Source organism: Vitis riparia, chromosome 5 (genome assembly GCF_004353265.1).
Source record: "Vitis riparia cultivar Riparia Gloire de Montpellier isolate 1030 chromosome 5, EGFV_Vit.rip_1.0, whole genome shotgun sequence".
Classification (NCBI taxonomy): Eukaryota; Viridiplantae; Streptophyta; class Magnoliopsida; order Vitales; family Vitaceae; genus Vitis; species Vitis riparia.
This window is the reverse complement of record NC_048435.1, coordinates 1,471,459-1,493,991: the sequence shown is the minus strand read 5'-3', so window position 1 is coordinate 1,493,991 and position 22,533 is coordinate 1,471,459. Positions and strand designations below refer to the sequence as shown.

The 22,533-nt window shown below is 35.2% G+C and overlaps 3 protein-coding genes across 4 annotated transcripts; 2 read left to right on the top strand and 1 right to left on the bottom strand.

Moving 5' to 3' along the window:
- The first annotated feature begins 1,842 nt into the window (after positions 1-1,842).
- On the top strand, positions 1,843-11,944 carry LOC117914601. 2 transcript variants are annotated; one of them, XM_034829991.1, is made up of 10 exons: positions 1,843-2,020; positions 3,273-4,207; positions 8,539-8,668; positions 8,772-9,223; positions 9,451-9,531; positions 9,631-9,729; positions 9,859-10,017; positions 10,215-10,301; positions 10,502-10,573; positions 11,033-11,944. In XM_034829991.1, exons 2-10 carry the CDS (start codon positions 3,374-3,376, stop codon positions 11,354-11,356), a joined length of 2,238 nt encoding a protein of 745 aa, XP_034685882.1. In that variant the 5' UTR covers positions 1,843-2,020; positions 3,273-3,373; the 3' UTR covers positions 11,357-11,944. The 2 variants fall into 2 exon arrangements, with proteins under 2 accessions (XP_034685882.1, XP_034685883.1); XM_034829992.1 differs by lacking the exon at positions 1,843-2,020 and adding an exon at positions 2,089-2,727.
- Positions 11,945-14,217: 2,273 nt separating this feature from the next.
- LOC117914886 lies at positions 14,218-16,809 on the top strand. Its single transcript, XM_034830401.1, has 5 exons — positions 14,218-14,573; positions 15,232-15,286; positions 15,376-15,432; positions 15,738-15,815; positions 16,228-16,809. The coding sequence occupies exons 1-5, from the start codon at positions 14,307-14,309 to the stop codon at positions 16,674-16,676; spliced, it is 906 nt and encodes a 301-aa protein (XP_034686292.1). The 5' UTR covers positions 14,218-14,306; the 3' UTR covers positions 16,677-16,809.
- A 784-nt stretch (positions 16,810-17,593) lies between these two features.
- On the bottom strand, positions 17,594-20,622 carry LOC117914885 (pentatricopeptide repeat-containing protein At3g48810). Its single transcript, XM_034830400.1, has 2 exons — positions 18,050-20,622; positions 17,594-17,965 (listed from the first exon to the last, which is right to left on the bottom strand). The coding sequence occupies exon 1, from the start codon at positions 20,261-20,263 to the stop codon at positions 18,263-18,265; it is 2,001 nt and encodes a 666-aa protein (XP_034686291.1). The 5' UTR covers positions 20,264-20,622; the 3' UTR covers positions 17,594-17,965; positions 18,050-18,262.
- Positions 20,623-22,533: the final 1,911 nt, after the last annotated feature.

The window sequence follows — 22,533 nt, the reverse complement described above, 5'->3', positions numbered from 1 at the left end:
CTTTAAGGCATTCATGCTATTAACAAATACCTTTAAGCCGCATATGGCTGGATGGATAGTATATCACACCATTTCTCGTATTTCATTCCATATATGGTTGAGATATAAGAAGTGATGGTATAATTTATTTTATTACATCATCTATCAAATATGAGATATGGGAAAGAATATGTAATTGGATGTCTTATTATATCATGTGTTGTATCCCGTCAATCAAATGAAGCTATCATAATGGTGTGTTTGGCACTTGGTATAAGAATAGAAATGAAGGTGAATCAAAGTAGAATAAGAGAAGAATCAAAATCATAAAAAGCGAGTTTTGGGTTTCATGATGATCGATTTTTGTATCTAGTTTCATTTCTAATTTTACTCAGAGCAATGGTTGTTTTTAGTATTTAAAGTTAATTTCACTCACCTCCTCTGTGGTGTTGGTTGAATACATCTAATCCTCGTTGATTTTGAAATTTCATCAAACACTTCATTTATTTCAAGTCAAATGGAAAATACGTGAAATTGATAAAAAGATATATTTGATGAAATTTCAAACCAAACAAAGTCTTATGTAACAAAAAAAAACCCGAGATAATGAAATTAAGCTTGGTATTTAAGAAACTTTATCCCTGTTTGCCCTTCTCTGTGTAAGAAAGGTGCCGAAGGAATAGGCTGCAACGGGTAAGTCCTGGTTGGGCCATTAGCCCATGTAAATTCAAAATTCCAAAAATCTCAGCCTAAGTCCCAGATTAAGAATGATGTGGGTTGGTCATGATAGTGATTAGGTAAAACTTTTTAGTAGGAATTAGGTATGTAACAAATTTTTGAAAATAAATTTTAATTTTAAATTTTATTATTTAATAAATAGTCAAAATAAAATTTTTATTTATATCTAAATATTGAATAATTTTCCTTAAAATGCATTTCACACTCCAAACAGGCTTTAAATGCCCTACCTGTATAATTAGATGATAAGGAAATGCCAGCAATGCCTCTGAACAAAAAGCCCTACATAGGATCCAAAAATATGCCGCGAAATACCTTCTTTCTTGTTCTTTTTTTTTTTTTTTTTTTCCTTTTTTTTGTCTTTATTGTCCTTCAGGTTTTCTACATATCAAATTCATCCGCCTTAAGTGGTGGACAAAAAAGGAAAAAAAAAATGCTGTAGCATGAGCCTGAACTGAACCACCATGGTCCATGACAAGATGATGGTTGCGCACACCTTGTCACTCTGCGCGTGTGTCTCTCACGCTCTTTCCCATGACCACTTCACCTCCTCCCCCTTATTTTACCCTCACATTTTACCATCCCCTTCTTACAAACAAATTCTTTTATACTTCTTCTTCTTTTATTTTATTTTATTATTATTTAACTATTATATTAATTTTTGCAGGTGCAAATGTTAGTCAAATACGGATGAATATTAGAACAGTTTTTGAACAAAAAAATCAAAATTTTCTCAAAAAATTAAATTATTAATATGTTTCTGAAAAAAAATTATATATATATATATATATATATTATTTGTTTTAAGTTTAATTTTTTTTATTTAAAATAAATAAAGAATATAAATAAAAGTATTATATTTCTATTTAAAAAAAGCAAAGAATATAAACAAAACTATCAAATGCATATGATATTGATAAAATTTAATTATGTTATTTTAAAAAATAAGTGTTTTAAACAAAAATATTTCATTTTGCTAAAATCAAAGTGATATTTGATTTTTTTTTATTAAAAAATAAAAAATAAAAGAGGAAAAAAACAAAAGGCATTTTTTAGACTAGACTCCGAAGAAGCGAGTATGAAATGCATCGTAGATGCGCGAATACAGCTGTGAATTCTCCAACATCCATAGAAGGCCATGACTGAGCCGCCAACGGGGAGAGAGAAAGAGCTCACATACACAAACTGATACTAGAACCCAAAAGCCAAGCCTCTTTTTTTCCCTTCCTTAATCGCCCCTCTCTCTCTCCCCCTTCGTCTTCTTACAGGGGAGAAGGCCCAACTGTATGTGGTGTTTCCGCAGGTATGTTCGTAAAAAATGTGTAATATCTGATAACGGATTATAAAAAATTTTGGGGTTTTTTTTGAAGGATTTATGCATTTGATTAATCGGGTGCGGCTTTTTTCTTTTCCGATTTTAGTTTTTGTTGGTGAATAGTCGGTCCTCGATAAAATCGAGGTGGGTTTCTGTTTGGACTGTGGAATTATGGGGGTTTGGGTATTCAATGGTTTCTCTATCATCTATGGGTTTGCTGGGGAAATTTTGGGCTGTGCAACGAATGCCTTGTTTGGTTGCTGAGAAAATTTGGGAAAATGAAAGAAATCGGGGTTCTGGAACTTGCCTATTGCATTGTTTGGAACTTGGGAACATGAAAGCCCTTGCTTTCGACTGAGACTGCCCAACTGTTCGGCTGAGTTAGTCTTGTTGTTTTCCTATGTTTTTGTTGACAAGTAAATTAAGGGAGAGGGTTTTGTCATCATCAGCTATATGGTTTGTTATGAGGTATTATTGCATGAATTGATTTGCTGAAATTATTTTTGGGTGAAAGTGGGTAATTTAGACTTCAAGACCGACATATGTGTATTCCATATTGGGTGTTCATCCTTTGCCATCTTGAAAATTTTGGGTTATGCTTTGGCTCTGTCCGTGGTCCTCTATTCACAAGTTCCAATTGCCGGTTTTCCCCTTTTGTTGTAGTTTTCAAAGCGCTTCAATGAAGTGGCATGGAGGTAAATTCTTTTGTGCATTGCCCAAATGTTCACTGTTCACCTTTTTTTTTTTCCTTTTTGTATGGGTATGTACGGTTGTTGTCCGGGGCGTATAGAACTATTAGTGTGGTAGTAATTGTTGGCTTCCATGTAGTGGTTTCAGATACTTCTCACCTTTGAACTAGCTGAACTTTGAAACCAAGAAATGAATATTACTGTAGCCCATCTTTATGTTTGTAATTTACAAGATAATTCATACCAACGAACAATTCTAATGTGCCTTGTCTGTTGAACCATTGAAGACCAAACTTAGGAATCACTTACACTGATTGTTAGATAATTGGCTTTTATTCTGATTTATCTCTTAAGGATATGGGGTTTGTTGCTGCCTAAGAAAAAACTTTGCCTCATAATTGTTTATGGGGGTGATTTCTAATTATCGGTTTGTTAAAAAGTTTCAGTGTCAAGTTATAACATAAATCATGTTGTGGATGGTTGTTAGCAACTTGCTTTAGGCTATTGTTGCCTTTTCAAATATACTAACTGTTCACATTCTTTATTGATAGGTCATACCTTCGATGTCAAATTAGCTTGCATGGGATGGCTTCATTACCTTTATAATTCAAATTGATTTCTCCTTGACTTAAAAATTACAACATTACTTGCCATGGCTCGTAAGGGAAATCAACAGAAGAATGGGTTAGATCGCCATTCATCCAACCACAAGAGAAAGGTTTCAGATTCAGGGCATGGAGTGCCAGATACAAAAGGAAGGGGCCAAACAGGTGAGGTGAAGATTGTCGCTGGAGAGGAGCTCCCAAATGGTAACCAAGCAAGCGATCCTTTGACAGAAACTGCGAATAAAACTAGTTCAGCAGGAGATGAGAAGAAAAGCAAACAAAGATCTGGGAAATCTCTTAGAAAGGAGAAGCAAGATATGGATACAACCCATGGTCTGGACCATTCAGTACCTCATGGGAGTAATCCAGGAGAATGTGCTGGGAATCAATTTATGACCGACGCTTGCAGCATAAGAGAAGAAAATGGGACGTCCCCTAGGACTAACAATGGTTCGAAACATCCAAGTGGTAGTTCAGGATACTCGCCGAATGGATTGCCTTCAGAAAATGCGATGAAAAATTCTGAGTTCTCTGATACTATGGTGGTTAGACGTTTGAGGGCTTCAGCATTGTCCATCTTGAAGGCAGCTAATGAATGGTTAGAGAGGCAGAAACCATTCTTCATCAGTCTAAATATCAGGATATTAAATGCACGTGATTGTATTCGTATGAAGATCGAGCAAACATATCCTGTTATTTTGAAATGGCTTATGTATTTTGGGAACATAATGCTTCTTCTATCAATGGTTTGGTTGGACTGTACTATCAGGGGAATTGACTCCTTTTTGCGAATGGGGACAACGTCCTTTTTCTCAGTCATATGGTGCAGCATTTTCTCAGTAGTTGCAATGATTGGGATGTCTAAGTTTCTTATTGTCCTGGTGAGCCCTATTTTTACCTTCTCTCTTTACGTGATTATGAATTATTAAGCTTCTGGACATTCTGTTTTGTGTAAGTTAAGAGAGCTTTTGGGCAACCCATAGAGTTCTAACTACTGAACTGTATTTTGTGCATATATTCTTCTTTTAAATGCATGATTTTGAATGGATGAATCACAAAAAGAGGAGTCATGTCACAAAAGAATGGCCATTCCTGAAATCCTAAAGTTTATTCTATACCTCCAGTTGTGGTGGTGGCTCTCATTTTCTCCTACGGCCTGGGCTGTATGATAGATTTGTACATTAAAATGCTAGGCAGAAGTACAACACAATGGTGTGTCTAGTATTTGCTAACTATAATGGGGAATGCTGAAGCGAAATGCCCAATCCGCTGTTTTAGTTTCTTTATAAGAATAGTCAATTTACCTGAATTTCTGGAATCAGAAAATGAAATCCAAGGAAATAGCTTCCTTGCAAAATCCTCTGAAGAACTCATGTGGAGGGTATCACCACCCATGAGAATCATTAGACTTTCATGGCTGTTGGCATAGATCTATTACTTTTTGCATACCACAAAACAGACTCTTGGATTCCATTCCAGCTCTTGGTTCACTTTAGCTAATGTAAAGCATGGACTACCTTGATTTGGCTTCTTAAGTATTTATAGCAAAGTCCACTAAATATTGACTCAACCTTTAGATGCCTTTTGTACCTTGTAACTCGAATGCCTATCTTGAAAGTAGGAACTTTCAGAACTTATTGGGACACCATATTAATATTATATGTATTAATTGGTATACATAAGTAACATAACATGAATTTGAGGCTAACCATATAGTCAAAGTAAGCAAGGGGCCTTTTTAACTTTACCGGTACTGAAGAAGCTTGCATTCAACCACAATCAGTTCATGCTGAAGAACTTAGCTGAACATTTATCATAAACATTGAAGAATAACATCAAATCAAATGTAAGTGTTTGTGCCTTTGTGCGTGCATGTGTCTGATAGAAAGATAGAGAAGAGATGGCACTGCCAAATGAAATATGTTTGTGTGTGCATATGTGTGATTGAGAGAGGTGAACAAATAGTTTGTCTTGATTAGGCTGCATCTGAAAGCTTTATTTTTTTATTTATATTTTATTATGTTCTTTTGGCCTTTTCATATTACATTCAACATCATCTTGTGATTATAAATTCAATAGCAAATTGATAAATTTTGTTTTACATGTACTCATATTTTTCTTTTTGATAAATATTCTATGCATGTAGTTTGTGTTAAATCATTGTCCTGTTTTGAACACCAAAAATGTTGATGGAGTGCCTACCATCATTTTGTCTAGGCTGTTGGCTGAGCTGCACTAAAAAATAATTAGGATGTATTGGCAACATCAATTTTATGAACCATTGCATGGACTCAGGTGCTTTCCATGTTATCAGTGTTGGGTGTGAATTCAAGTAATCTCTAAATCTTAGGACATGGAGACACAAGTGACCTAATTTTTTTTTTTCTTTTCCTTTTTTTGTTCTTGTTCCATGCCTTAGGCTAATCTGAAGTATCAATCTAGTACAGAATGTCCAACATGTGTACTTCACTCGCTTGTACCCATGCAACAAAGCAACATGTTACCATAATCTATGGCAACTTAGAATGAATTAAGAACTTGTTTTCTTTACCTTTTTTGAACACTTCTGTTGGGTACTTATGTGATCAATAGACATGATGAAGACATATTCCATGTTCCAATGTTTTTCATAGTGGCCAACAAAGACACTTCAAGTACCTACTAACCTAGGATACTGAGAAAGTATTCACTTCAAGTATCCGTTTCCTAAACATGGAATATGTCTGTATTCCAAAGTGTGGGATTCTTTTATGTTTATTTTCCCATTTTATAGAAGTTAACTGCTGTCAAATAAAGTATATATCAACATAACATCGTATTCTACACTAAATCGATTTCATATGTTCTATCAGGTCTCCATTACTTTATATCAGTAGCTTTTTAGTAGTGCCCATATTTATATTGTATACATTTTATCATGGATCAGGTCTTAAGCTTGTAATCCTTATTTGTTGACATCTAGTATCATGTTAAAATTTCTGGAATCAGAAAATGAAATCCAAGGAAATAGCTTCCTTGCAAAATCCTCTGAAGAACTCATGTGGAGGGTATCACCACCCATGAGAATCATCAGACTTTCATGGCTGTTGGCATAGATCTATTACCTTTTGCATACCACAAAACAGACTCTTGGATTCCATTCCAGCTCTTGGTTCACTTTAGCCAATGTAAAGCATGGACTACCTTGATTTGGCTTCTTAAGTATTTATAGCAAAGTCCACTAAATATTGACTCAACCTTTAGATGCCTTTTGTACCTTGTAACTCGAATGCCTATCTTGAAAGTAGGAACTTTCAGAACTTATTGGGACACCATATTAATATTATATGTATTAATTGGTATACATAAGTAACATAACATGAATTTGAGGCTAACCATATAGTCAAAGTAAGCAAGGGGCCTCTTTAACTTTACCAGTACTGAAGAAGCTTGCATTCAACCACAATCAGTTCATGCTGAAGAACTTAGCTGAACATTTATCATAAACATTGAAGAATAATATCAAATCAAATGTAAGTGTTTGTGCCTTTGTGTGTGCGTGTGTCTGATAGAAAGAGAAGAGATGGCACTGCCAAATGAAATATGTTTGTGTGTGCATGTGTGATTGAGAGAGGTGGACAAATAGTTTGTCTTGATTAGGCTGCATCTGAAAGCTTTATTTTTTTTATTATTTATATTTTATTATATCCTTTTGGCCTTTTCATATTACATTCAACATCATCTTGTGATTATAAATTCCATAGCAAATTGATAAATTTTGTTTTACATGTACACATATTTTTCTTTTTGATAAATATTTTATGCAGGTAGTTTGTGTTAAATCATTATCCTGACCATTTATCTAGTGTTTTGAACACCAAAAATGTTGATGAAGTGCCTATCATCATATTGTCTAGGCTGTTGGTTGAGCTGCACTAAAAAATAATTAGGATGTATTGGCAACATCAATTTTATGAACCATTGCATGGACTCAGGTGCTTTCCATGTTATCAGTGTTGGGTGTGAATTCAAGTAATCTCTAAATCTTAGGACATGGAGACACAAGTGACCTAATTTTTTTTTTCTTTTCCTTTTTTTGTTCTTGTTCCATACCTTAGGCTAATCTGAAGTATCAATCTAATACAGAATGTCCAACATGGGTACTTCACTCACTTGTACCCATGCAACAAAGCAACATGTTATCATAATCTATGGCAACTTAGAATGAATTAAGAACTTGTTTGCTTTACCTTTTTTGAACACTTCTGTTGGGTACTTATGTGATCAATAGACATGTTGAAGACATATTCCATGTTCCAATGTTTTTCATAGTGGCCAACAAAGACACTTCAAGTACCTACTAACCTAGGATACTGATAAAGTATTCACTTCAAGTATCCGTTTCCTAAACATGGAATATGTCAGTATTCCAAAATGTGGAATTCTTTTATGTTTATTTTCCCATTTATAGAAGTTAACTTGCAGTCAAATAAAGTATATATCAACATAACATCGGATTCTACACTAAATTGATTTCATATGTTCTACCAGGTCTCCATTACTTTGTATCAGTAGCTTTTTAGTAGTGCCCATATTTATATTGTATACATTTTATCATGAATCAGGTCTTAAACTTGTAATCCGTATTTGTTGACATCTGGTATCGTGTTAAAATTGTAGTGAGTTTATTATGTTTTGAGGTATAGAACTAATGTGATATATTTTGTTCTTCACATAGGATAAAATGCTCCAAAAATGTGGCAAGTTTATATTTGATTTTCTGCTTTCACAATTGTATTGCAGTAGTCATGTTTAGTTTGCTTTCTCTATCCAAAATGATGATAATAACAACAACAGCAGCAGCAGGAGCAGCAACAACAACAATAATAATAATAACTCATTACCCTGAAGTGTAATAATTTGAAGCCCTTCATTTCTAATGTGCTCTTTCTCATTACTCTAATAATGTGAAATGGAAAATAAGTCTGTAAATGCCCTGGTCCACTAACACTCTTTATCAATGAAGATGAACTTTTTCTTGTCTTATTTTATTTGTTCTTTATGGATATCTGTTTGCACTTCCACATGTATTTGTCCTTCCTTCACTTTTTCCTTGAAGCAGGGTGTGTTTGAATTATCATATTATTTTGTAATTTCCTGTGAAGTCTTCTTATAAATTCCTTAGATTAGAAGTTGGTTCTGAAGGTATTGTTTGAATCTTTGTTATTTCCAGATCGTATCTGTTTTGATGGGAGTTTTTCTCGGGTTCGCCCTTGCAAGTTTGGTAATTGCCATTTCTGGGGTTGTTATTTTGTGGATTTATGGAAGCTTTTGGACAACAGCCCTTATCATCTTTTGTGGAGGTAATCCTTTTGACCTTTCTTTGAGTGCAAGTGACATCATGTTTTAAGGAATGCATCTTCTTACCTAATCTCATTGAACTTTTAAATGTTCCTTAAAATGTAGGGTTGGCATTCACATTGAGCCATGAGCGTGCTGCCCTATTAATTACCACCTTATATTCTGTGTACTGTGCTTGGACATACGTTGGATGGCTTGGTTTGATTGTTGCTTTGAATCTGTCCTTCATCTCAAGTGATGCTTTGATATATCTCCTGAAGAATACTACAAATGAGCATAGAAGATCCAGCAGGCCCCCCGAACAAACAGCTGGAATGCGAGGTCGGCCAGGCTTCTTCAATGGAGAGCAACCGCATGCTTCATTTTCTGAAACAGGTTCAGAGCAAGCACCTGATCGTAGTGCAGGAGTAACTTCAACCAGTGGGGCTGACTCTGAGATAACTTCTGAAGAGGAAGTTGTTCGGTTATTAAACTGTACCGATCACTATTCAGCATTGGGCTTGTCCCGGTTTGAGAACATAGACGTTTCTCTACTAAAGCGGGAATATAGGAAAAAGGTGTGTGCCATTTTTCATGTGCAAGTTTTGGCATGATTTTGTAACTTCATAATGTGCCATTATGCGGGATGGAGATATAACATGGTCTGAACATGTCAATTGGATGAAATTTTATTGTGTTTTTATGGACTTGAATGGTATTCCTTCTAGCTTTTTATTATATTTGTATATCCGTTAGGAAAGTAAAGATTTAGATTTATTTTTTGAACCTTTTGGGTTGGCGTCAGGCAATGCTCGTCCATCCTGATAAAAACATGGGCAACGAGAAGGCTGCAGAAGCTTTTAAAAAGCTTCAAAATGCATATGAGGTACATATTTCAGCTTCTGCTTGTTTTCATTATGAAAGTTTCAGCATTTCTATATTGGGTCTGTCATGTCTGACTATGATGTTGGTTCCTTCCCTCTAGGTTTTACTTGATTCTCTGAAGCGAAAGGCATATGATGATGAATTAAGGAGGGAGGAGCTGCTGAACTGTTTCCGTAGATTTCAGACTGCCTCTCAAAAGGTTTGAATATCCATTTTGTATGCTTCTCTTTTATGACTGAACCCATCATTTTTTTCTAACGTTTTCTCTTTTTGAGCTTTGCATATCTATCATCTTGGCTGAAGCTTTTGAATTTAATTGATTTCCCAGAATGGAAGGCATGGTCCTTTTACCTCTGGATTCCCCCGCTCAGAAGCTGAAGTTGAGGACCCCTTTGGAGAGTCAAGACGAATAGCCTGCAAAAAGTGTGGCAACTTTCATGTTTGGGTTCACACCAAGAAATCAAAGTCTCGAGCAAGATGGTGCCAGGTTTCCTTTTCCCTCTGAATACATGCATGGTCTTCAAAAAACACACAACTTGCATTTATGAAAATTGGCACTATGCATGTTATCATCATATCATGGTGCAAGACATGTTCCAGCTATTTTTAAGCATTATGTTTCTTTTCCTAAAGGATTTTGTACCCTGTGTTTAAGGTTTCTCCCTTGGAATTTTCATTTTGAAGGATTGCAAGGATTTTCATCAGGCCAAGGATGGAGATGGATGGGTTGAACAGTCTACCCAACCCTTCTTTTTTGGAATATTGCAAAAGGTATTTATAAATGATGCGGTACAGGTGGTAGAAAGTCTATCTTTAAGATCATACTGTATTGATATGTATTTTTATTGTACTTGATGTCCTATAGACCTATGTCTCTGTGTGTGTTGGCGTGTAAGTTTGTGCTTAGTTGATGAATACAAGGGCAATATTGGAATATCATTTTGCTTATGAACATGCTACTATTTCTGTAGGTGGATGCACCTTCAGCATATGTTTGTGCTGAGAGCCGGATATACGATGCAACCGAATGGTATATTTGTCAGGTGAATTCATCAGCTCATTTATTTCAATTTGAGGCTCCTCCCCCCCACCCCAATGTTTCTGCTATTTTTTGTGAATCATGAATATATTTAGTGAGATAATCCGATTAGTAAGCCAAGAACACCTTGTAACCTAAATGTCGCTTTTTCTCTTTGCACCTGTTGAAAGTAAATGCATATTAGGCTTTCAATAACTGGCCCTTTTTAAGTTGGTGTCTTGTTTCTGCAATTTTACATTATCAACTAGTTTAGTGGGAACGAGTCTGCACTGCATAATGTGGTACGTAAAAGAAGTAAGGTACTGGGGAATTCCCTGGGCTATCCAAACTCCGATATCCGTTCTCAGAAAAACACAAAGATATAAAATCAATAATTTGGGTGTCTTATTTACTTCTAGAGAAGATTTCTCATTTTCTTGAAATGGATCCAGATGCAATGAATAATGCTAAATCTTCGTTACAGGGAATGAGATGTCCAGCTAACACTCACAAGCCAAGTTTTCATGTGAACACTAGCGTAACTTCCAAGCATAATGGCAGTAAGGGAACGAGCTCAGGACAAAAAGGAGGAATGCCAACACCTAACATGGAAGAGAACATGACTGAAGAGGAATTCTTCGAGTGGTTGCAGAATGCGGTCCAAGCAGGCATGTTTGATACTTGTGGTGGCAGCACCTCTGCCGAAAGTCCATCTGCCAAGGCAGGAAATTTCTCCAAGAGCGGTGGCACAAACAGTGGCAGTGGTAGTGGCAGCAAGAGAAAGAAAAAGGGAAAGAAACCATGGTGAGCACCTGTCTTCACAACCCTTTTACACACAAATCCGATATGAATTTCCCCATTAAAAAGGGCTCGTAAAATTTTATTAGAAGTAGCCTATGGTCTTTTCCTTTGAAAGGAGGCATAACAGGAATCTAACTCCAACTCCAACAAGTTGTATAAGAGTAAGAATGGAACCCCCCTTTATGCCTGCATCATACACAGTTTGTATAGAATACAAACCCCTCCCCCATTTTGTACCTTTGGTTATCATCAATCTCTTAAATCGGTTTTAAATTTACTGCCATGGATGTGTGGCAGTTTTTGCCCTTTTTTTCTACTATGGCAGAGGGAGAATGTTGCACAGGCCTATAGTTTGTACTGCTTTCTTTCTTTTTTCTGTTCTGTTCTGTCAAGGGGTAAAAACCGAGGACTGAATGAAGTCGCCTCTGATCTTCAAGATCAGGGCATTATTAAGAGCTTTAGATTGCCAATGGAAATACTTCTATCGATGGTAGCAATGAAAGAAGTATACTTCTAAGGGTTCCTGCGTTTTCTCTTGGTTGATGGCATGTAAGTGATGATATGTTATCATATGATGTGGTTTTGATTTCAGAAACTCCCCAAGACAGTCCCCAAGCAATTTGTTCAGTGTGTCCCCACAATGATGGGTAAGAGATTTCCGTTAGGCTTCTGTTTCTGAACACTTTTTGATTGAATTGCAGATCAAGGACATAAAGAGACAAAAATTGCTTATGGGATTTGATGTGATACTCATGAAATGAGAGTGATGCATATTCAATTGGATATTTTTCAGTACCATACCAAAAAGTGTTTTTGAATAATTTTAATCCTAAAAAAAAAATGTAAACAAGAAATAACCTTCCCCAAACTAGGACTTGAATTCTAAACCGAAGTTCTAGTTGAATTATTCCTACGATTGAATTATGCTTATATGGTTAGAGTGCTTATAACAATATTTCTATTATAAGAGTCTTTGATAATGATTTTAGAAAACGTTTTTAATATTTTTAATACTAGAAAATATTTATTATTCTAATGTTAAAAATATTAAAAATATTTTCTAAAATCACTCTTAAATAAAATGAGAAATATTTTTATTAAGTATTTATCTTGTCGATGATTTTTTGGATTTTTAAATGGTTCTTTAAATTTTTTCAAATATTTAATTTTTTTTCAAAACAATTTTTAGGATAAAAATACTTCCTATAATTCCCAAACAGACTCTTACTTAATATATAGGCATCTATGTGCCGTGTTTTATAAAAATGTTATTCAAATAAATTGATAAAATATAGCATATTAAAAAAGTTATTTGATATAAATTAACTTGAATTATAATAACATTAATAACAAAGATAGAAATGCATAGACAATATTTATCTGTCTCTTCAGTTCATGGAGGAAAATATCGGGATATATCGGCGATATATCGCCGATATATCTTGTATCGGGAGGCGGCGACACGACATTTTGAGGAGAAAAATCGAGGAGAGATATTTCCGTAAATATCGCCAAAATATCGGCGATATATCGGCGATATATCGGAGATATTTTGAAAAAATCGCCTCTGGTGACAAAATATCGGCGATATATCGGAGATATATCGGTGATATATCGGAGATATATCGCTGATTTTTTTGTGATATTTCCCCTCCTTCATGCAACTTGATCTGACGGCCCAGATCACGCTCGTGTTGATCCGACGGCCTAGATGTGATTCCAATGGTAATATGGCAATCCAACGGCCAGATTGCTCCCAATTTTTTATCCAACGACCAAAATTGATTTTCAACGGTAAATTAATGTTCCAACGGCTATTTTGGCCCAAATTTATTCTATAAATAGCCCAAATTTCATCAATTTCATCCATTTTTGCTTTCATTCTTCATTGCTCTCTCATTACTCCAATTTTTATTAAGGTTGCTCAATTATTTAATCATTTTAAGATATATTTGTTTTAAATTGTAATTAATTTTGTTTGCAATTGTAATTAATTCATGTATTTTCAATTAATTAGTATGTTTGCAATATGGATGATTTAATGCTATTTTTACATTCAATTGTAATTAATTTTTATATTTTTATTGAATTAACTTAGGATAATTTGATTATTTAATTATAAATTGATATGTTTATTTTAGATGATTATTTGTGATTTATTTTCACATCTAGAATTAAATTAAACTAGTTAACTTAGCTAAATTATTTAATTAATTTAATTAACATGCTAAATTATTTAATTAATTTAATTAACATTAACTAGTATATTTTGAATATGAAATATGTTTATTTAATGAATTTAATGTGTACAAATTATTGATATTTAATGAAATGAAATATTTTATGTGACTTTATAATGAGAACAATTACAAAATTAATATTTCTTATAGATCGATATGATATAACTACATCTAATATCGCAAATTATATTATATATATATATCAAAATTTTCAATAAAACAACTTTAAAATATCCATTATACTTCTAATTATATTATTATGAGGTTTTCCTTGCATTTCTATGAGTTTTTAATAATTTTAAGTCTACCGATATTTTTTTCCAGAATATCTGCCGATATATCTCCGATATATCCGATATATCCGTAAAATCGAAGTACCGATATATCCGTGATTACCGATATTTTCCTCCATGCTTCAGTTAGAGAGAATTAGAATATAATATTTAGTTGAAAAGGGATAATTATTCTTTTTATTATAAGAATAATTATAATATTGGATGGGATTATTTAATTTGCTTGATTACATGATGGAGACCCAACAACAGAGCTATAATAATAAAAATACTAATTACAAATAAATTATTCTTATTATTTAATATTTTCTGAAGAATAAAAAACTGCCTGAGATATTAAATGAAATTACCAAAGCACCCTTGAACTTCTAGATATTGTTAGGAGACCTCAATTCTCTCATTTCCCAAGCAGTCTCCGGCAGCAATGGATGCACTTGTACGGACGCCACATATGACGGCAAATCTCACTCCAAAGCTCGTCAGAGTGGTGGGCAATGGAGGGATTACATGGAACCAAACCCCTTTTTTGACATTCTCAAAAGGGTACTCTTCAATTTCTGCAAATAGGCTAAGAAAATCAGTGGTTGCTGAGGCAAAGAAGAGGAAGAAAGACAGCGTCGATGCCCACAACTTCGTCCCCAAACCAGATGAAGCCACCGGCGTTTTCCCTGAAGCTGTGCTGCTCAAAGAGGTCACACCCACTTCATCTTTTCCTTTTTCTTTTTCTTTTTTTCCCAATTTTTGTTCTTCTTCACTGCATGGGTGTGGTTCGCAGTTTGCGGAAGTATTTCCTTTTCGTTTCTTTTCTTTTTTTCAATTTGTCTTGTACCTGCTCGACTGTATTTTATTCCCGGGAGTCTTGTTATCTGCTACTGTTTTTCATGATTTTGTAGTCTAATTAAAGATGGTGATGGAAATTCCCTTTGTTTTAATTTTTTTAACATGAAAATTTTCAGTTAATTTGAGCTTTTGTTTGGAAAATTTGGGAATTTAGGACTGTCCGGTGGTGGAAATGAGAAATATTTTCTATTTCAGAAACCAGTAGCAACGAATTCGTGTTTGATTCCCAGTTTTTTTGAACAGTTTTGGAAAACATCTCCAGAAAGAAGGGTCACTTTTAGATAACCTAAAAAATGTTGCATTATACGTTAATGATTGAAAACAACCAAAAAAAAAAAAGAAAAATGATTTCATTGTTGTTTCTTTTCAAAATGAACCTCTTTCTGAAAAAATCTTCATTTCTGCTGCTGAATAGGCCCTGTGTGGTTAGAGTTGGGCTTATCATTCTCTTGGTTTGTTAATTGAGGGTTTTTTTGAATTTGAGATGGTGGGTTTATTTCAAATTTCAGAAGAAAGCTCAGGAAGATGGTAGTTTTCTCCCAGAGTTTGCAGATGTTGAAGAAGGTAAGCTATTATGGTCTGGCGTTCTTTTGGGAGAAAAATCCTTTGATTATACGGAGGTTGCATTAATTGAATTGGTTGGTGATTTGCAGAAGAACTTTATGAATTTCTGAATCTTCAGCTGGAAAGTGATTTGAATGTGGAACGAAGTAAGCTTGTTTCTTCGTCTTCCTTGTAGTCCTTGGATCTTACTGACATAGAAAGTTTGCTTGAAATCATTTGGGTTCACTTTCAAGTTATGGCACAAAGCATTGTGACTCACTTCCGTTTGCCTTTTCATGGTCCATTTGGATGCTGGCAAGACACAAGGAAAATGGAGAGAATTTAGAATCTTACATTTGTGTTACAGCAACCAGATGGATCAAGAAAAACCGAATTGTTGGGTGACTTGTAGATTACATGGAAAATAGTTTCTGAATTGTCATTTTGATTTGTTGTTGCATTGATGGTACAGTGCGCCACTACGAAGTGGTTTATTTAATACATGAGAAGCATGATGAGGAGGTTGAGAATGTCAATTCCAAAGTGCAAGGTACCTGTGTCTTCCCTCTTATCAGTTTTGTCTACATTTGTCTGTTTGAATATATTCATTTTTGCATGACTCGTTGTTCTTATTCTTTCCTTCCATTTTTATTCGTGGAGCATGATTGGTATCAAGAAGAAAAGCTCCAAATATACTCAGATTCTGATATATAGATGCTTGTAAAACTATTTCCAGGGCACCCAGTGTAGTTTTTGCTTTGTAAACAGACCATAGATTTGTTGATGCTTGTCCCAGTTCCAGCTTCTGATTCACTCATGCCTTATTTATACCTGCTATTTGTATCCTTCTTTCTGGTGGCCCAGGAATATTATGATCGGTTTCTTCCAGAATACCATTTATTGAGAAATTGAGGAAACTAAACTTCTTAAGTTTCTAATATTCATGTGGCATGTTGTTGCAGATTTTATAAGGGAGAAAAAGGGTAAGATTTGGCGACTGAACGATTGGGGTCTTCGAAGACTAGCGTACAAGATACAGAAAGCAAAGAATGCCCACTACATCTTGATGAACTTCGAGCTGGAAGCCCAATGGATTAATGATTTCAAGACCATGCTAGACCAAGACGAAAGAGTCATCCGGCACCTTGTAATAAAGAGAGACGAGGCAATCACAGAGGACTGCCCCCCTCCTCCTGAGTTCCACACTCTTCGAGCAGGTACCAATGATTATGATGACGAGGAGGATGATGTAGACTATGATGATGAAGATGATTGGGATGGTGAGGGTGAGGTGGACTCAAACAGCTACAGTGATGATGTCGTAGATGTTATTGTTCCTGTCAACAGTGATGATAGAGAAGATAAGAATGTTGGAAGGAGAAACTTGAGAGCTGAGAAAGTAGGTAGGTAGTTACTTTCTGTTGTCATTTAATTTGTGTTTTGTTTTGAGAGAGATCCAGAACAGAGTCATGAATTTTGTTTTTGGGTACAGTTTTGTTTTGTATGACACTTTTAAGTACTGAAAGGAAGGTATATTTTGAATATGCATGGTGTGCTTTTAGCCTTCTACAAAATCAGGTGAAGGTTTAGGGTTTATCCTGAAACTGCATCAACTGGATATTCTGATTCTTAATTGAAAAGCTTGTCTGGTAGATGACAGTAATAATATGCCATAAAGGCACAAATTCTTTCCTCTTCAAACTGAATTCGTGTTCACTGAATTTTTTTGACTATTTGAAGCATTTTGTCATTGAATTTGGATTCAAGTAGACTCTATTCAACCTCAATGCTAGTTGATAAGCCTACATAGGATATTCCTGGTATTACATCTAAGATCAAACTTGATCACATGATCCATTCATGCTGGCAAAGAGAAATATGAAAAAAAGAAAAAGATGATGACTCCTGATCAGGACTTCCGGAACTTTTCTTCAGAGAGATTTGTTGATTCTAGCTTTATATATGTGCCTTTACACTTCTGGTGAAATCTGGTTCATCCTCTGGCTTAAATAAGGAGCATTGACTACCCAATAACCAATTGGCTTTCAAGTATATACTGAAATTACCCTTTTCTGCAAAATTTCCAAGCAGAAGAAACCCTGGCTCCTGATCTCCGAACTCAAATCAAAATAACCTCAAAAAAGTTGGGAAGCAATGCCGATTTGTGGTTTTCCTTACCATTATCAGCCTATCAGGAAAGAGGGAAAGTGATGGATGTCACTCTCTGAGAAATCTTGCGCGGCATTCTGATATCCTAACCACATGATGTGGAAATCTGAATATTTGCATCATGACAAATAATGATGAGCAAATGATGCTTCAAGTTCCTTAATGACAAGCAAGAAAATATTATAAATAAAAGAGAAGGAATTTATATACTAAAGTAGACTATACAAATCGTGCCAGAAGGCAATGCCATAAAAGAGAACCAAAAAACACTAGTCCCTCTCATCTAGAGTCACCCAATCTACAACTTCTATGTACAAACTAACCCACGACCTAAGACCAGCTAAAGAGAAGAGGATCAGCACAGAGCCCTTGCTTCGGCGCGTGGAGGAAAACACAATCCATTAATCCTCTTTGCTTTCACAAAGAACACATCTATTTGCCAGAAACCACCCTCTTTAAAGTTCCTCAGAATTGCCCAGTTGCCAACAAGGGAAAGAGAAATTGGTTCTTTGCACAGATTGCCCGCTCAACCTATTCAAAAAATAATACATTAATATCTAAACACGGGACATGAAAGTTAATGAAAATAAAAATATTTGAATGATGCACACAGACCGGTGAACCCATGGATGAAACTGAGTGAAGCTGTCCCCCTGCCTCCTTTGTGAGTATAAGCACCACGAACTTGGGTTGCATCATGAAGCTCTGCCTGACAAGACAATCTCAAAAGGATTCTGGATATTACTGATGACAGCCTCTCTTGCATTCTGCTGATGGTTTGGCCTACAACTCATTTGTTTGACTGTAACAGATCTTTGATGCAAACCTTCAGAATCTTGTCTCAAATCCACTACCCAATACAGCATCTAGAAATTGAACAGCTCCTGAATGACCCATGTTGCTAAATAAATGCCGCACTAGAACATTCCATGTGGCAACATTGGGTGAGATCCCTTCACTTAACATCCTCCTAAGATAAACAATGGCCTCTTCCACACCTATATGTGTACAGATCCCACTTATAAGACTAGTGTAAGCAATTATATCTGGGTGCCATTTCCCTGCACTCAATCTGTCCATAAGTTGAATAGCAATGTTAACCTTACCTTGCTTACAGTATGCATCAATTACTATATTAACTGTGATGGCATCGGGCTTCGTACCTCTAACCACCATTTTCCCTAAAAGCTCCAAAGCCTCCCCAAGCATACCAGCACTACAATAACCATATATAATAGTATTATACGTCACTAAATTCAGCTCAATCCCCCTATGTTCCATATCCTTAACAAGTCCAAAGGCTTCTCCAAACCTTCTGTCTTTCAAGAGACTGTCCAATAGCTCATTGTAGGTCGTTGTATTAGGAAAACAGCCAGAGTTTCCCATTTGATCAAACACCTTTATTGCCCAATCTACTCTTCCACTTCCACATAAACCTTTGATAAATGTATTGAATGTAACTGTATTTGGAGGACAATTTTCCACTTGCATATTCTCTATAAGACAATAAGCTTGGTTAAACATAGAATTCCTGCAAAGAACATCCACCATGCAGGTATAAGCCACAACATTAGGATGGCAACCATGAGTTATCATCCAGTTCCATACCTCAGATGCACCATCCAAGTCTCCAGCTTTTGCATAGCCATCAATAAGAGCACTATATGTCCTCACATTTGGACAGCATCCATTTCTCTCCATTTGATTGAAAACAGATACAGCATCACCCAAGCTCCTCTTAGAGCATAAACCATGCATTAGTGCATTATATGCAACAACATTGGGCACAACTCCTTCCCTTATCATCCGGTCCCAAAAGTCAAGAGCTTCATGTGATCCCCCTTTCAAGAAAAAACCCTTTATCAAGGAAGTAAATGTGTGAAGATTGGGACTACATCCTCTGGCAAACATTTTGGCTAAAACAGCAAGAGACAGCTCAACATTCCCTGCATCGGAGAGGGTATTGATGATAGTTGTGTATGAAATAACATTAGGGTCAATCCCTTTGTTCATCATTTCATCTAATAACTGAAATGCCTCATCAAATTTGTATTCCTTGCACACCCCATTTATCAAAGCATTATAAACAGGCACAGATGGAGTGAAACTCATGGCAAGCTCCCTGGCTTCCTTCACCTTACCGAGCTTACACAAAGAAGATATAATTGTTGTATAGCTCACCTCATCAGGATCACATCCCTTGCTCGACATTTCCACAAGTAATTTGTGGGCCCCATCCACCCGATTATTCTTGCACAATGCTTTCAAAAGAATGTTGTATGTAAACACATTGGGCTCCATACCATCTTTCTTCATATTACTATATATAGGATTGATCATCTGAAACCTATTCTCGTCAAGCAATGCATCCAAGATGTGATTGTAAATCTTAACAGTGGGTTTAACATGGAAATCTTGCATCCTATAAAACGTTTTCAATGCTTGCTCAGAAGAACCCGCTCGCCTATACGAACCTATCACACTAATAAATAGATCCTCAGAGCAACTAATACCCTCTAACTTCATTTGCTGCAAAAGGTACTGAACACAATCCATCTCACGTTCACTAGCGAGCTTCTCAATCATCATTTGGTAGGTCAGAGGCGTGTGTTTGAAAGATTTCGAATTTGCAATAGACTTGAAATACTCTAATGCAAGAGTGATATCATGCTCATGTTTCAACCTCTTTAGAACATCGGCCTCTTTCAGAACGGACGATTTTTCTTCATTTTCGGCTTTGAGATTCGGAACTGGATTCGTGCTGAGCACAAAAGGGATTGAAGGTTTGCGAACTTTTAAAAGTAAGGAACATCCCTCCTTCAAATGCATGATGCAAGCACGAACAAAAATGTAAAACAAAACCCCTAATTCTCTGTTTGGTTGCTGAGAGAATAATTGAAATAAATAAATAAATGAATGGTTAAATCCTATGATTTGTATCGCTCCCAGAAAAACACCTCAACTAAGTAAAATAGTTGTATTATGCAGAGCCTAGTGATGGTTTCATTACTCTGTGATCTCCAATATCACAAACGCAAAGTTTTCTTTCAAGCTCTTTCCTTTTCTTCGCAAACAAACAAAGGATACAGGAGAAGAGGTTTTTTAGCAAAGAGAGTGTACCTAGTTGAATCAGATCAGAAGACTTCGATCATAGTATTGTTCTAGGGTTTTGCTTCCGACTCTGGAACAGACCCCTCGTCGCCCTCGACGGTCCCATTTAGATTTCTATTTGTTTTGGTGAAAATTTGAGGGAGGAAAAAAAAATTGAAATCAATAAAAACTAAAATTATTTGTATATGTTATTTTAAATATAATTTATTTATTTTAACTCTTTTATATAAATATTAAATAAATTTAAAATATATAAATTTTTAATTAATATTAATTATATTTAATTTTTTATATATTTATATAATAAAATTAAAAATGAGAAATTATTTTAATTCTTTTCTTTTTTAGTATTTTTCAATGTTTTCAAAACTAGACCAGTCATTAAACTAGAAAAATTACCAATTTACGGTTCATTAGTTGGATCAGTTGAACCGATGAACTGTAAGAAGAGTGTAAATAAATTTTATTTTTATTTTATTCTATTTTATTAATCTTATATTTTTTTGGGAATAGTCCAATAAATTATTTTTATTTTATTTTATTATATTAGTGTTATATTTTTTGGAAGAGTCCTATTGAGATTGTGCTAGTAGAGTCTAATTCCTTTTATAAGTAGAATCCTCTTCCACTTTGAGTCTTGTTCCGATTACAAGTAGATTCTCATTGGCATTGTGTTAGTGGCCTACAGGTCACCCTTCACTCTCTATATATGAATACTAATTTTTCAGAAGATTTTTAAAAAGAGTTTTCAAAGAGTTTTTTTCATACATCCTTCTGGAGGAATTTATTCAAAACCCAAGTTGTATACATCTCGCTTACAGAGTGTACCCAAGGTGAGATTTGGCTATTCGAGATTTGGCTGTTGAATCCTGGAAGTAGACCATTGGAATCCTAGTGCACCGAGTTCTTCTTCGAGGAGGGTGGATCTATTTCAAGGACAGTGTTTATTACGCCTCAACCGATAAGTTTTTTTTCTTATTCATTCTATTATTTGTTTTGAAATAAATCCAAATGGAAGCTTTCCTAGTTCACACTCGTCCTGCACACCTCTAACATTGATCCCTTCAATGAGACATTCTTTAAGAGTTCTCTACAATTGATGTAGTGAACTTGGGACATATTTTGACTAACCTAAAACTAGAAGATGGTTCTCATTTGTTACCAATCTGGGAAAACTGGTAAAACTCCTTATGAGTTGTGGAAGGGTTGTATGCACCTGACATAGCATACCTGAAAGTGTGGGGGTGTTTAGCTAAAGTTCTTCTCCGTGAACTTAAAAAACGAAAACTAGGTCCTAAAACTTTTAATGCAATGTTGGTAAGTTTATGAGCACCCTTGAACTTGTGGGAAGAAGCTATCCTATCCGCATGTCATATTCAAAATAGAATACCTTACAATAAATTTTTAGGTTCTAAGTTTGATATGAAAGACCTATAAGAGGCAAAGGTGATTCTAAGAATTAAATAAATAGAACACATAATGGACTTAAACTTTCTCAAGAACACTATATTGAAAATATCCTAAGGAAGTTTGAACACTTTGATTGTAAACTAGTGTCAACTCCTTATGATCTCAGTTCACAGCTGAAGAAAAATAAAGAACATAGTGTTGCCCAAATAGAGTATGTTCATATCATAGGGAGCCTAATGTACTTAATGAACTGTATCAGACCTGACATTGCTTATGCAATAGGTAGATTGAGTCGGTACACCCAAAGTCCTAATTAGGACCATTAGATTATTGTTCGTAGAGTCCTTAAGTACTTGAGAGGCACCATTAATTATGGTTTGTGCTTTAGTGGATTTCCAAGTGTCCTTGAAGGATTTAGTGATGCAAATTGGATCTCGGATTCAGATGAGATAAAATCCACTAGTGGATATGTTTTCATATTTGGTAGGAGTGCAGTTTCTTGGAAGTATGCCAAGCAAATTTACATTACTCAGTCTACTATGGAGGTTGAGTTTATTGCCTTAGAAAAGGTAGGTTCT